The sequence below is a fragment of the Panthera onca genome, chromosome E2 (assembly GCF_046562875.1).
Source record: "Panthera onca isolate mPanOnc1 chromosome E2, mPanOnc1 haplotype 2, whole genome shotgun sequence".
In the NCBI taxonomy this organism is placed as follows: domain Eukaryota; kingdom Metazoa; phylum Chordata; class Mammalia; order Carnivora; family Felidae; genus Panthera; species Panthera onca.
Genome location: NC_138353.1, coordinates 13,440,968 through 13,453,376, shown reverse-complemented (window position 1 = coordinate 13,453,376; position 12,409 = coordinate 13,440,968). Strand labels below are relative to the sequence as shown.

The 12,409-nt window shown below is 57.0% G+C and overlaps 2 protein-coding genes across 3 annotated transcripts; both read right to left on the bottom strand.

The window, feature by feature from the left end:
* Nucleotides 1-254: 254 nt before the first annotated feature.
* On the bottom strand, nucleotides 255-2,485 carry B3GNT8 (UDP-GlcNAc:betaGal beta-1,3-N-acetylglucosaminyltransferase 8). The gene is made up of 2 exons (XM_078438404.1): nucleotides 2,082-2,485; nucleotides 255-1,706 (listed from the first exon to the last, which is right to left on the bottom strand). Exon 2 carries the CDS (start codon nucleotides 1,672-1,674, stop codon nucleotides 481-483), a length of 1,194 nt encoding a protein of 397 aa, XP_078294530.1. The 5' UTR covers nucleotides 1,675-1,706; nucleotides 2,082-2,485; the 3' UTR covers nucleotides 255-480.
* A 3,259-nt stretch (nucleotides 2,486-5,744) lies between these two features.
* DMAC2 (distal membrane arm assembly component 2) lies at nucleotides 5,745-10,686 on the bottom strand. Of its 2 annotated transcripts, none has more exons than XM_060651236.2 (6): nucleotides 10,586-10,686; nucleotides 8,844-9,040; nucleotides 7,378-7,458; nucleotides 6,715-6,851; nucleotides 6,458-6,620; nucleotides 5,745-6,037 (listed from the first exon to the last, which is right to left on the bottom strand). In XM_060651236.2, exons 1-6 carry the CDS (start codon nucleotides 10,601-10,603, stop codon nucleotides 5,860-5,862), a joined length of 774 nt encoding a protein of 257 aa, XP_060507219.1. In that variant the 5' UTR covers nucleotides 10,604-10,686; the 3' UTR covers nucleotides 5,745-5,859. The 2 variants fall into 2 exon arrangements, with proteins under 2 accessions (XP_060507219.1, XP_060507218.1); XM_060651235.2 differs by lacking the exon at nucleotides 10,586-10,686 and adding an exon at nucleotides 10,411-10,554.
* Nucleotides 10,687-12,409: the final 1,723 nt, after the last annotated feature.

Below are 12,409 nucleotides of genomic sequence, written 5' to 3'. Positions count from 1 at the left end.
TACTTCCCCCGGAAACTTTAGCAAGCGGAGGGTCCGTATCCGCAGACAGGGTGGGGGTGGGGTCCTCCAGAGATGGTCTCTTGTTCTCCCCTAGATGGAACAAGACTGCTGTTCAGCAAAGTGACCATGAGGCTGGCAGAGCTGGCCCTGCCCAGTAAGGGTGGGGAGGGGTCCAGTGTGAATGCCGGGGAGCAGCTGGGCTCTGCTCTGTCAACTGCTCTGGGGCCCCACAGGCGCAAAGACCACTCCAGGCCTCAGAGTGGGGAGTGCGTGTTTTTCAAACACAAAAAGTAGACACAAACAGTCTGTTCCCTCCGGCTGCCCCGTCCCCTGGCCCGGGAGGACCTAGGAGGGGCTCAGGCAGTCACGGTTCTAGAATTCCTCCTTCACGCTGAGGCCCAGAAGGAGAGGCTGAGTGAGAGACAGGCACCGAGGTGCCGCCAGGTCTGTGCTGCCCTCCTCTCCTCAGCTCCGCCAGGCTCAGCACTGGAGCTGAGGCTCCTGCAGCTGTTTCCAGAGCCGAATGCTACCCTGGGGGCTGAGGGGCCGCACCAGCAGCAGGTCCCGGAGAGCACAGGCTTCAGCAGTGCGGTCTGCTGGCCAGGCTGTGAGGAAGCCTTTGTGGTCCCTTGGTGCCAGGCCCAGGGCCCGGAAGCACAGGCCAGTGTAGACATCGTCGAAGGGGAAGGGGGCCACACGGGCCGCTGCCCGCAGCAGCCAGGGTGCCAGGCGCCCGGCAATGACATAGCCACCGCCACTGGCATAGGCCGGGTATTCACCTTTAAAGAAGGATCTAGGCACGTAGAAGGGGCCTCTGGGCTTCCGCAGGGGTCTGGCCTGGGTAAAGACCTCACCCAGGTAGAGGCTTCGGGCCCATCTAGGGGGCAGGGCCCGCAGGTGGTCCAGAAGGGCCCGTGTGTGCACGAAGGCGTCATCCTGAGCCTGCAGGACGAAGCTCACGCCCGGGCAGTGTCGGTCCAGCCAGGCCAGCAGCAGCAAATCTTTGAGCGTCCGATTGAAGGGGACGTCGAGGAAGTCCCAGAGTAGCAGGTCACTGTAGCGGCGACTCTCCCAGGCCACCAGGGAGCTTAGGTCAGGCCCCCTCTCACCCTCTGGTGACCCGAGCAGGAAGAGCAGCCGGACCCCAGGAACCGGACTGCCCCACGTCTCCCTCACGGCCTGTCGCTCTGCAAAGCGCCCTGGTTCCGACTTGATGGCCAACAGAAGGTAGGGGACGTCCGTACCTGAGCAGTCGGCCACTTGGCCGCCACCACTTCTAGGCAGCCACTGTGGGAAATTCCGGCAGGCCGCCGACAGCAAGAAGCGGCGGAGGTTCTTGGGGTAGGAGGCGAAGTCTGGGATCTCTGCAGCAGCGGCAGCCCCCCAAGCCCGGCAGCCCCCTGCCTCAGCGCTGTCCCCACTGGGCAGGGACCCCAGGCGCCACTGCTGCTGGTTCCAGTATGCAGAGAGCAGCGGGCTGGTCTGGCCCAGACGGGCAGAGAGGTTAGCCGGCAGGGTGGGCTCGGGGCTGGCTGGTGTGGGGCCCAGTGGGGTGCCCTGGGGTCCCCGGTAGGCCTTGCTTAGCCAAGACTCAGATGTCCACTCGATGTACACCTTGAGGCCCAGGAGCGTGAGCAGCGCTGACAGGCAGAGAAGGCACTTGGGGCAGCGCATGACCCAGCCCAGAGAAGGGGCGGCCGCGGGAGCTGCAGAGGAGCCACGGTTGCGTCGGGGTGGGGGGGGGGGGGGGGTCGGTCCCTGCCAGCCCCTGTGCCCGCTCCCCTCAGCCCCAGACCCTGAACCCGCCCACCTCTTCCCTATTTCTGACCTTGGAATCCAGTTCCCATTCGTTCTGACACCCTGCTCTTTCCCCTGAGCCCAGCCCCTTCCACCGACCTGCAGGCAGCCCCCCCCCCCCCCCCCCCCCGCACTGGGGGATTGGGGACTTGGCCTTTCCAGCCCCCCTTGGTCCACTCATCAGGCGCCAGAATCACGGGGTCAGCCCTTCCACCTTCTGGAAAGCCAGCCTCCCTCACCCTAACATTCCCCACCCCAGGGAAGGGGAGCCAGCGACCTTTTACCTCTGGGTCCAGCTCCCGCCTGCGCCGGTCCGGGCCTCAGCTCAGGCCCTCCCTCGCTCCCTCCCTTCGGCTCGGCTCTCGCCAACCTGCGGTGCAGCCGTCTGAGCCCAGCCCAGCCAGTCCGGAGAGGCGGGGAGGGAGGCCTCAGGGCCCCAGGGGCCGGGAGGGGCTGGGGCGGGGCCGAGGGAGGAGAGGAGGGGAGGGGAAGGGAGGGCAGGAGGCCGACCTGAGGGATGGGGCTCTGGCGTGTTGGGGCTGGTTTTCTGGTGAGACAGCGGAAAGGTTCAGGGTGGCCAAAGACACAGATGGGGGACCTGGCGAGGCCAGGCAGGGAGAGCCAGGGGCCTGGGAGAGTCTGGGGGTAGGGGGTGAGGCTGAGGGCCAGGCCTGAGCTTGAGCTGGGTAGTGCCGAGATGGCCCAGGGACAGGCAAGAGTCCCAAAGTGGCAGAGCTGGGAGGGGAGGCGGGCGGCTGGCGCCCGGCCGCAGAGGCGGCGGGCCGTGCTGAGGGGATGGACCGGCCGTGCCAGAGATGGGGTGTGTTGTGGCCACCGGAGTCAGGGTGGGGATGGGGAATGGGCCGGGTTGGTGGAGGAGGAGGGATGGGGGAGACCTCTGGGGCAGGCGGGGGAAGAGAAAGGAGAGATGGAGGGGGAGGCAAAGAGCAGAGGACTGCAAGGGGAGAGGCAGGGGAGGGACGTGGAGACCGGGAGTGAGGTACAGGGTAGCCAGGTGCCCCTGGCGGGAAGGGAGAGAGCAGAGGCAGATGGAGGACCCTGGGGTGGGACCAAGAAGAGGACGCCTGCGGACAGCCAGAGCCCGGGGAGAGGTGGAGAAGGGAGCTAGGGAGGAGCAGGAGGGGACCTGATGGAAAGGGAAGGGGTGGGTGAAGGGGGAGCCAAGCTAGAGGCCAGTGGAGGGTGGGGTGAGGGCACCCGGGGCCCCGGAGCTGAGCTGCCCCGGCACCTCCTCCACCCCTTTGGTGCCTCGGGTCTGCCTCACGGGGGCGGGATCCATCCCTCCCCCATTCCCCACTCCAGCCCCACCCACAGCTGCACCGTGACTCCAGGAACACTCACATCCGGCCCCCCGGGACAGGAGAGGGTGTCTGCCTGTGTTTACGTCCCTGCCCTCCCGGGGCCTCTGCTGTTGGGGCTGCTGCAGCTGTCTGGGGAGGCCGGCAGACGAGGTCTCCTTAGCCCAGACCTCCTGGAACCTTGGGTGGCACCGAGGACCCCTCTGAGCCTGGCCTGACCCCCTTCACTCCACCCTGGATTGGGAGGACCCTCTGATGTCTCCTCCTCGGCACCCTGTCTGTCAGCAGCAGCGGATCTGTCCGGAGCTGATCACCTCCCCCTAAGTCTGAGTAATGGAGCCCGCGGGAGCCGCTGGAGGCCAAGCGCACAGAGGAAGTGCCGAGTGTTGATGCAATGAAAGCCAGAGTGGGAGAAGACAGCCGGGGGCAGGGCCCTGAGCGCCCTGGAAGGGTCTCCCCAGCAGGCCTCCCCCACCCCCACCCCCACGCGGGGCTGGGAGAAGAATCTAGCTTCTCCCAGGGGTGAGAGTCCCGCCACCAGGGCTGACGCTGCTCCTCCTGGGGGGTGATTGGAAATCTCAGGGTACAGCGTTGGTTGTTATGGAACTGGAACAGGGAAAGTCCATCGAAAGTCCATCGTGGAGAGTGAAGAGCTGCCTTCCTGTGGAACGCAGTTCTGGGGGGAGGTTGCAGGTCAACCATGAGCAGCCCGGTCCAACACCAACCTCCCTCAGCGCTGGGTCCCCCCCTCCAGATTACGTCAGGGCCTCTCTGGCTTCTCTCCTAACTGCAGGCCACACTGGAGTCCAAGTTCCAGTCAGCCGACCGGAGAGAGCCCTTAGAACCACCCAGCTGTACTAACTCATCACTTCCAGTAAGTGCCCACGGACCCGTGAACTTGGCCCATCTGTGTGATATCCACCGTCACTGGTCTAACACCCTTAGACCCCGGTGTCCCCCGGTTTCTGACTATATGTTTGCAAATCTTGCAATTCTTCTAGTGTAGAAAGCTGCACGCCCTGGGTCCCGGCGGACGTCTGCACCCTGGAGGGCAGAGATTTGACCCTTGGCATTTGTGGGTCCGGTGATAGCAGGGGTGCTTGTGAGGAGTCTGCGGGGGCGTAGATGCCTGCTTTCAAGGCCTCTGCTTGGGTGAGGTGAGCACAGGGTTGTTAAGCACGGGAAGGCTGCTGGGCTCCTCGGACATTGGGAAGGGAAGCTCTAGTGACTTGGGAGCGTGAGATCGTCTGCCTCCTCTGATCCAACCAGACGACCCCATTCCAGATTTCGGGTCCCTCACGTACCAGTCAGCACCCACGCTTGCATATAAGAAACTTGTCAAGGCTGGGAATCCAACCGTCATAACGACAACCCACAGACTTCTAGGTTGTGTTTTCAGTTCTGGCCACCTGCTGGAAGAACTTTGAGGGGGGGCAGTCACAGAAGCTCCCCAGTTCTCAGACCCTGGCCTGAGCTAAGCAAACAGACTTGAGCCTGTCATTGTCTGTGAGCACTGAAGGGCATGCCAAAGAATGTGTCCAGCACCTATGTTTAGAATTGTCACTACTGTCACATGGGTCAGGTGCAGCAGCCCCGGGGGCTCCCGGGACACGTGCTTCAGCTGGCACCTCATCACAGCCCCAGGCGAGAGCTTGACTGTGGTGCCACCGCAGCCGTGGAATTCTCCATCCTGCTTCTCACCACCCAAGAGCTCAGCCCTGAGCTCCAGAGGCAGGACAGGACCAACCCCAAATCCCAGCTTTTGTGAGTCTGTCTCCTGGAACACTCCAGATGCCAGTGCTGTATGAACGCGGATCCAGTCAGGAGAGAGACACCACACAGTAAATTGAGCAGGTGAAGTTTAATGTAAAGAATTATTGACTTGAATGGCAAATTGAAATAACAGGGACTCGCTGGTAAGGTGCCTCAGCATTTACTGGAGGTCCCCCAGGTGGGGTGCCGTGGAGAGTCATCTGCAGGGAGATGCCTCAGTGGAGGCACAGCTCTGAAGCTGCCGGGGCGGGGGGGGGGAAGCTGCTGACCACCAGCACTCAGGGAGCCCAGACCGAAGAGTGAGCACATCTGAGCACATCGTCGTCGGGAACCAGGAAGCAAAAGCCTCTCCTCCTGGAACCTCTCGGGCGCCCTCTACTGACAAACCTCTTCGTGCCACTTAGCAAAGGCCCGGGTCAGTTTTCACGGAGCAAACGAGAACGCTGAATTCGGAGCCAATACGTGGGTAAGCGGCAACACTGTGGGACCTGGGGCGCTCCTGGCATCTCGTGAGTGCAGGCCAGGGATGCCGTAGCCTGCGGTCAGCTGAGCGGTGTCACACCCCGAAGACCCGTCCCCTGGCATGCCAGCAGCGCCCCCGTGTCAGCCAGGTCCAAGCAGGACACTCAAAGATACTTGGAGAGTCTCTGGACACAAGGGCAGAGTCTCTTACGTGCTAGTGGGCAGGTGTGGGGAAACCGCGGGGGGAAGCACAGCTCCTGGGGCTGGTAACCCTCCCCCAGGCCTGAAGAGGCAGGAGGAGGCGACTGTTGGTTGGAACCCAGGAGAGAAGCCTGCGGACAGAGCCTCCTGACAGGAGACAGGAGCTGTGACCTTTCCCCCCAGGATGCAGCCAGCCAGAGCCCAACCCCCACACCGAGTGAACCCGACGGAAGCCAGAAGTATGGGGAACCGTGGGACACTCTGCCGGGTCCCGCTGAGATCCAGCCTGACGGTGGCTGGCCGAGGGCTAGGCAGGGATGGGGCCAGCTGTGTCCCGAGGCTGCTCCTCTGGCCCCAGCTTGAGGCCCTGGGCCCAGTCGGCCCCCAGGACCTCGCAACTAGGAAGCATCTCTTCCACCAGGATCCGAGTGAGGCCCGGACTGGACACGGCAGGGAGGTCCGAGATGTCCAGTCTGCGGAGGTTCCTGAGAGGAGGCACCAAGGGGGAGGCCCGCGTCAGGATGGCCTCTGTGTCGGGGAGGGGGTGTGCCAGCCCCCACTTCAGCCCCCAGCTCCTTAACAGTAAAGTCCTCCAGGGTCCAGAAAACGTTAGAGCGGCTCAAGTACACGACACCCACCACGTTAATCCCGGATGCACACTCTAGCTCCTACTGTTTACAACAGTGCAAATGTCACGGGGTCTTCGTTGAAACCAAAAGGAAGAAAAACCAGGCATCCTTTCCCTCTGCCACAGATTCACCGCGACTGCTCATCTGTGCCGACCCCACACGTGCTCCGGATTAGTCGTGGCGGCGGGGACACGGGGACTGCCTGACTGGCCCCCTCCCCGCTTTCTCGCACCTGTCGGGTGGGAGCCCCCACCCTGGCTTGAGCCGCGGTCTCACCAGAGGTGGTGGAGGCAGGCGAGGCCCCGTTCAGAGACTCGGGGACAGCCGGCCAGCGAGAGCTCCTGCAGTGAGCTGGCCAGCGGGTGGAGGCGGCTGAGACACCAGTCATCCACGTGGGGGCAGCGCTGCAGCCACAGGGACTGGAGCTCCTTCAGGGCCACTGCAAGGGGGCGGGAGGGACGGCACTGACGGCCTTTCTGGAACCCACCGCCAAAGGGAAAACGCACGGCCCTGCCCGTCTCCACCGCACTCACAGAGGCTGTCCAGGCCTTGGTAGTTGATGGCACAGCCGCTGGCATCGACGGCCTCTACGGGCACCGCCTGCAACTTCAAGAAGTCCAGAGAGAAGTGGCCACGCTGATTTGGCCGGATCCACTCCCTGCCCTGAAACCTGGAAGGGGAGGAGGGGTGTCAGCAGGACACCCCCCCTCCCCAGACCTCCAGAGGATGCTCCCCAGCCCCGGGCGACATGGTCCCACGGGATCTGGTGCACTCGCTCTACATCAGGCCCTGAAAGGTTTCATGGGAACAAAATGAGGGGTAGATGCATAAATGACCTTTTTCAAAGAAGAAGAAAAAAGGGGAGAAACACCAGGAGGAGGAAGGGAAGGAGGAGAAAGGAAGGGGCCAAGGAAAGAAAAGAAACATGGATATTTACTGAGCACGTGTGCTGGGCCAGGCCTGTTCCAAGTGCTTTGGTAGCAAAATGGCTTTGAATCTTTGCAGCAAATCTCATAGGTTGGGTACAACTGCTGTCCCGTTTTACAGGTGACAGAGCGGAACAAGTTCAGGAACCAGCCCCAAGCCCTAGAGCCAGTAGGGGCTGGAGCCCGGAGCTCATGGGGAGTCAGGAGAGCCTCAGGGTCCGTGCCCCACGGCCTCCCCCAAGCCCACTTGGGACACTTGTGCCAGCATACCTGACCGCACCTCCCTGCTTCAGGATGAAATAGGCACCTGCGACGTAGGGACCGTATCGCTGGTTGATGTGGTTGAAGGGTCTGTGGAGAGAACAGTAGCTGAGGGTGCGGCCCCAGGAGGTCCCCCCACACCCCTCCCCCACCATGCCCGGGTACTGCCCAGAGTCTGCAGCAGCAGGTCTGGGACATGCAGACAGACAGACTGATGACACAGGCTGCAAGGATTTACTGGTATCTATTCAGTGCTGGGCACCAACAGATAGTGGCCCTTGCCCTTGTGAAGCTAATATACAGAAGGAAACAGATAACCAGGAAATTAAGGGCGAATTGCAGAGAGACTCTGTTCCACAATGAAAACAACACAGAGGGACTGACTAGGAGTGCCTTGGCTCAGGGGTGGGGAAGCAGAACGCTGCTTTATTAAGAAATACTTCATGCAGGAGGTGACGCTTGAGCAGAGATTTGAGTGGTGGGAAGAAAGTCGAAGGTCAAGGCAAAAGCCTGCCAGGCCCGGGACAACAGCTAGTGTAAAGGCTCAGAGGCTCAAATTAGGATGGCAGAAAAAAATAGCCACGTGGACACCATGCTGGTGGGCATAAGGGGAGTAGGGGTAGGGGTCTCAAGGCTCAGATTTTAGGCCCTGGAGTCTGGCTTTCATTCTAGTTGCAAGGGGAAACCATTTGAGGTTTTTAAGCAAAATAGTGTTTTCCATTTTTTTTTAAAGTTTATTTTGAGAAAGAGAGAGAGAGAGAGAGAGAGAGAGAGAGAATATCCCAAGCAGGCTCCACACTGTCTGTGCAGAGCCCGATGTAGGGCTCAAACTTACAGAACTGTGAGATCATGATCTGAGCTGAAACCGAGTCCAATGCTTAACAGACTGAGCCACCCAGGTATCCCTCTATTTTAGTTTCTTAAGAGTCCTTTGGATGATTTATAGACCATAGACTGGAAGAGGCAAAGGGGGATCAGTTTAGGAGATTAGTGCACTAACCCTAACCATAAAATGAAGGGGCTCAGACCAGACTAAAATAGTGAGGACCAGTAACAACGGGTCAAATTTGCGATGATCTAGTATTTTATTGGTGGGCCGGAGGTGGAAGACAAGAGAAGAAGAATCAGGGAGGACTCCTTGGAATGTGGCCTGAAACACTGGGAACAGTGCTGCTGTCTCCTGGGATGGGGAAGGCTTGGGGGTGAACAGACTTTCTTAGGGGCAAGTCAAGGGCTTGCTGTTCCCCGTGTTAAGTCTGAGATGCCATCCATGTCTTGAGGTGCCTCCAAGAGATGGTGGGCAGCAGGTCACCCATATGAGCTTGAACCCTTGGGAAGGGTGTGGCTGGAGATGAAGATACAACTGGGCAGGGCTGGTATGGAAGCCACACGGCTGTCCGGGAGTCACAAGGGCAGGATCTGAGTTCTCCCTGGTAAGGCCCAGCAGCAGGGTCTTTTTGGCCAAGGGTTCTCACCGATTTTTCTGGTGCACCTTCGACACCCGCTTTCGGAGCAGGTGGTCCCTGAGAGCCTCCACGTCATAGAAGCGGTCAGCCAGGAACTGGAGCAGCGACCTCCCCTTCTTCTGATTGCCCTCGGGGGCCACCACCCTGCTCAGGCCACCGATGCCCCTGGTACCCCCATTCCATACTGGGGCCACCAGGTGCAGGGACTGGGGAGGATGGGAAAGGAGACGCTGAGTCTGGAGTGTCCTGTGAGAGTCAGAGCCAGATACCCCTGTTCTTGGTCCATGAATTGTCTCCCCAACACTGCTTCCTGGCTCACAAATTTCTCCTTTCAGAACTTACAAATTCTGCTTTTGGGACCCCTCCCCTCCCAGATTTCCCCATGTTTCCCCCAAATTCAATCCTAAATTCTCTCTTTGATTTGGCCATTCTTGGTCATCCCAATTCTCCCCCGATCTTTCCCCAAACCCTTATGTTTGTGTATTATCTGAGCTCTTAATTTCCCACAAAATATCCCCTTAATTATACCCCATTTTCCTTGGAGTCTTCTCCAAGATAACCCACTTCTATCTCCCCAAAATATATATATTTTAAAGATTTTATTTGTAAGTAATCTCTACGCCCAATGCAGGGATCGAACTCACAACCCCCAAGATCAAAAAAAATATATATTTTAAAGATTTTATTTGTAAGTAATCTCTACGCCCAATGCAGGGATCGAACTCACAACCCCCAAGATCAAAAAATATATATATTTTAAAGATTTTATTTGTAAGTAATCTCTACGCCCAATGCAGGGATCGAACTCACAACCCCCAAGATCAAAAAATATGTATTTTTTAAAGATTTTATTTGTAAGTAATCTCTACGCCCAATGCAGGGATCAAACTCACAACCCCCAAGATCAAAAGTCCCACGTTCTACTGACTGAGCCAGTCAGGCGCCCCTCCCCAAAATAGAATCTTAATTTTTCTTGGTTTCTCCAAACCACCCTTAATCTACCTCCTCTTCAATCTTCCTCCAGTCTTCTCTTAGCCTGCTCCAATTTCTCCTTCTGTTTCAACCAAATTTTCTCAACAATTTGCCCAAATCCTTATTTTTCCTCAAAATTCCCAGGTTTCCAACCTCTCACTTTATTTTTCCCTAAATCCATTCCTTGATTTTACTCAGGTCTTCCTAAATTCCCTCCAGGAATATCGCAAGTTCTTCCCTTAATTTCCCCCAGGTCCCTCCCTCAGAACTGCTAAATTTGACCCTTTGTTTCCTGTCCTCAATTCCCATCATCCCTTTGCTTTTCCATAAAAATTCCGAACTGTCCCATGAGCTCTCCTCAACTGTATCCTTTTGTCTCTTACCCTCAAACCCTGACTTCTCCAACCCCTCCCTAACCCCCTTCCTTTGCAGGTCCCACTCCCAGGCACTCGCCAGCCCGACTCATAGAGCCCGCAATCGATCCCTCCCTCTGATTGGCTGGGTGCGCCATTTTCGGAACACACTCCCTGCTTCCCCATTGGTTCCCCCAGCCAAGTCCCCGCCCCGCTTCCTCCCTAAAGCGCCCCGGCTATCTGCGACTCACACCGATCCTTCCCGACCCCCAGAGGCTGCGTGTCTGCGATCCCATCGCGAGCCTTAGTGGGAGAGGCCTTCTGCTGTCTCTTGCTCCTTGCTTCCTGGGTGTTGACAGGAACCCTGAAGGCTGAGACAGCAGAGCAGGCTTCAATCTGGGGGCTCATGGAGATCCGGTCACTTACCGCCTTGGGCGCCGCCATCTTGCCAGGCTACGTAACCGGAAGGGGCCGGTTTTTCTTAGTCCACCCGCTTGATTGAGCCTGAGACTACTTTTCCTAGGGTGCCGGCCTCTCTATTTTTCCGACTCTCCTCTTAAAGGCACACGCACTTTTTACTCCGGTTTAGGGATTCCTCCCACTGCCATTTCCATGGTCCTTACAATGAGACTCTGCAGGCTTTTCCTAGGAGATAGCGGTTAGTCCTTCCTGGTAGACTGGTAGAGTACCCTTCCTCCGACTGTACTCACAGTCCCCGTGAGCTGCTCTCTTCCTCCAGTTTTCATACTGACTAGGGAACTGAGTCATTCTTTACACCAGGATCAGGGAAGGAAAAGGTCTAGTGGGTGGTGCGGTTAGACTTCAGGATAAGAGAGATGAGGTGTCAAGACAAGTACTGTGATGTGTCTACAATTTCAGTTTGGAGTTCAACTCCATCTCTCAGTGTGAAGATTGAGTATGAAGTCTTGTGGATAGAATTATTTAAGTGTTTACTGAGTATCTAGCACGTGGCCCACACTGTTTTGGGTACTGGGGTTACTATGGTGAAAGACCAAGCCCTTATCTCAGGGAGTCAACATTCCATGGCTGAGAAAGGATTGACAAGAAACAAAAGAATAAGCAAGATAATTTTAGGTAACTCGTTTGATAAGAGGCAAATAACAACAGGCAATATAATAGGCAGTGACTAGGGAGTCAGGACATGAGTAAAAAGTCCTCTCTGAAGACGAGGTATTTAAGTGGAGATGAAGGATAAGAAGGAAACAGCCATTCAAAGATCTAGGGGAAAGGTGTTCCAGGCAGCTGTAACAGCCAGTGCAAAGGCCCAGGGGTGGGAACCAGCTATCAGAGAGAAGTAGGAGACTAGGTCAGAGTGGCGGGCAGGAAGTGGACTGTGCCCTATTCCATTCTCAGGGGCATGTCATGATATGATTTACTTTTTTTTTTTTTTTTTTGCGAATAAATAACAGGTTTAATGATCCATTTTTTTTGTACCCATAGCTACAGAGACATTATAATTCCGGGATATGCAACCATGCAACACAGACCAACTAGCCAATTCTAAACTAAACTTGGCTTTGGGGCGCCTGGGTGGCGCAGTCGGTTAAGCGTCCGACTTCAGCCAGGTCACGATCTCACGGTCCGTGAGTTCGAGCCCCGCGTCGGGCTCTGGGCTGATGGCTCAGAGCCTGGAGCCTGTTTCCGATTCTGTGTCTCCCTCTCTCTCTGTCCCTCCCCCGTTCATGCTCTGTCTCTCTCTGTCCCAAAAATAAAATAAACGTTGAAAAAAAAAAATTTAAACTAAACTTGGCTTCACAGGGTGCCTGGGTGGCTCAGTTGTTTGAGCGTCAGACTTATGCTCAGGTCATGATCTCACAGTTCGTGGGTGTGAGCCCCGCTTCAGACTGTGCTGACAGCTCTGGGCCTGGAGTCTGCTTCGGATTCTGTGTGTGTGTCTCTCTCTCTCTCTCTCTCTGCCCCTTCCCCACCCCCAATTGCACTCTGTCTGTCTCTCTCAAAAATAAACATTAAAAAAATTAAAAATAAGATAAAATAAACTTGGCTTCTTACAACTACCCTGTACGTGCTGCAGTCCAAAATGACCCTAATCTCACATGAAAAGTTGTTATAGGGGAACCAGGAACCTGGCTTTGTGGCCAAAAGTAAAAACGACAAGTGTAGCAACGGAAGTGGAAGTGTAGTAAACGGAAGTGTAGTAATTTGGTGGTTAGTTGGAACTCTGGTGCCCTTCACTGTGCTGCTTCATTCTTCTTACTCTTGTTTTTTTGT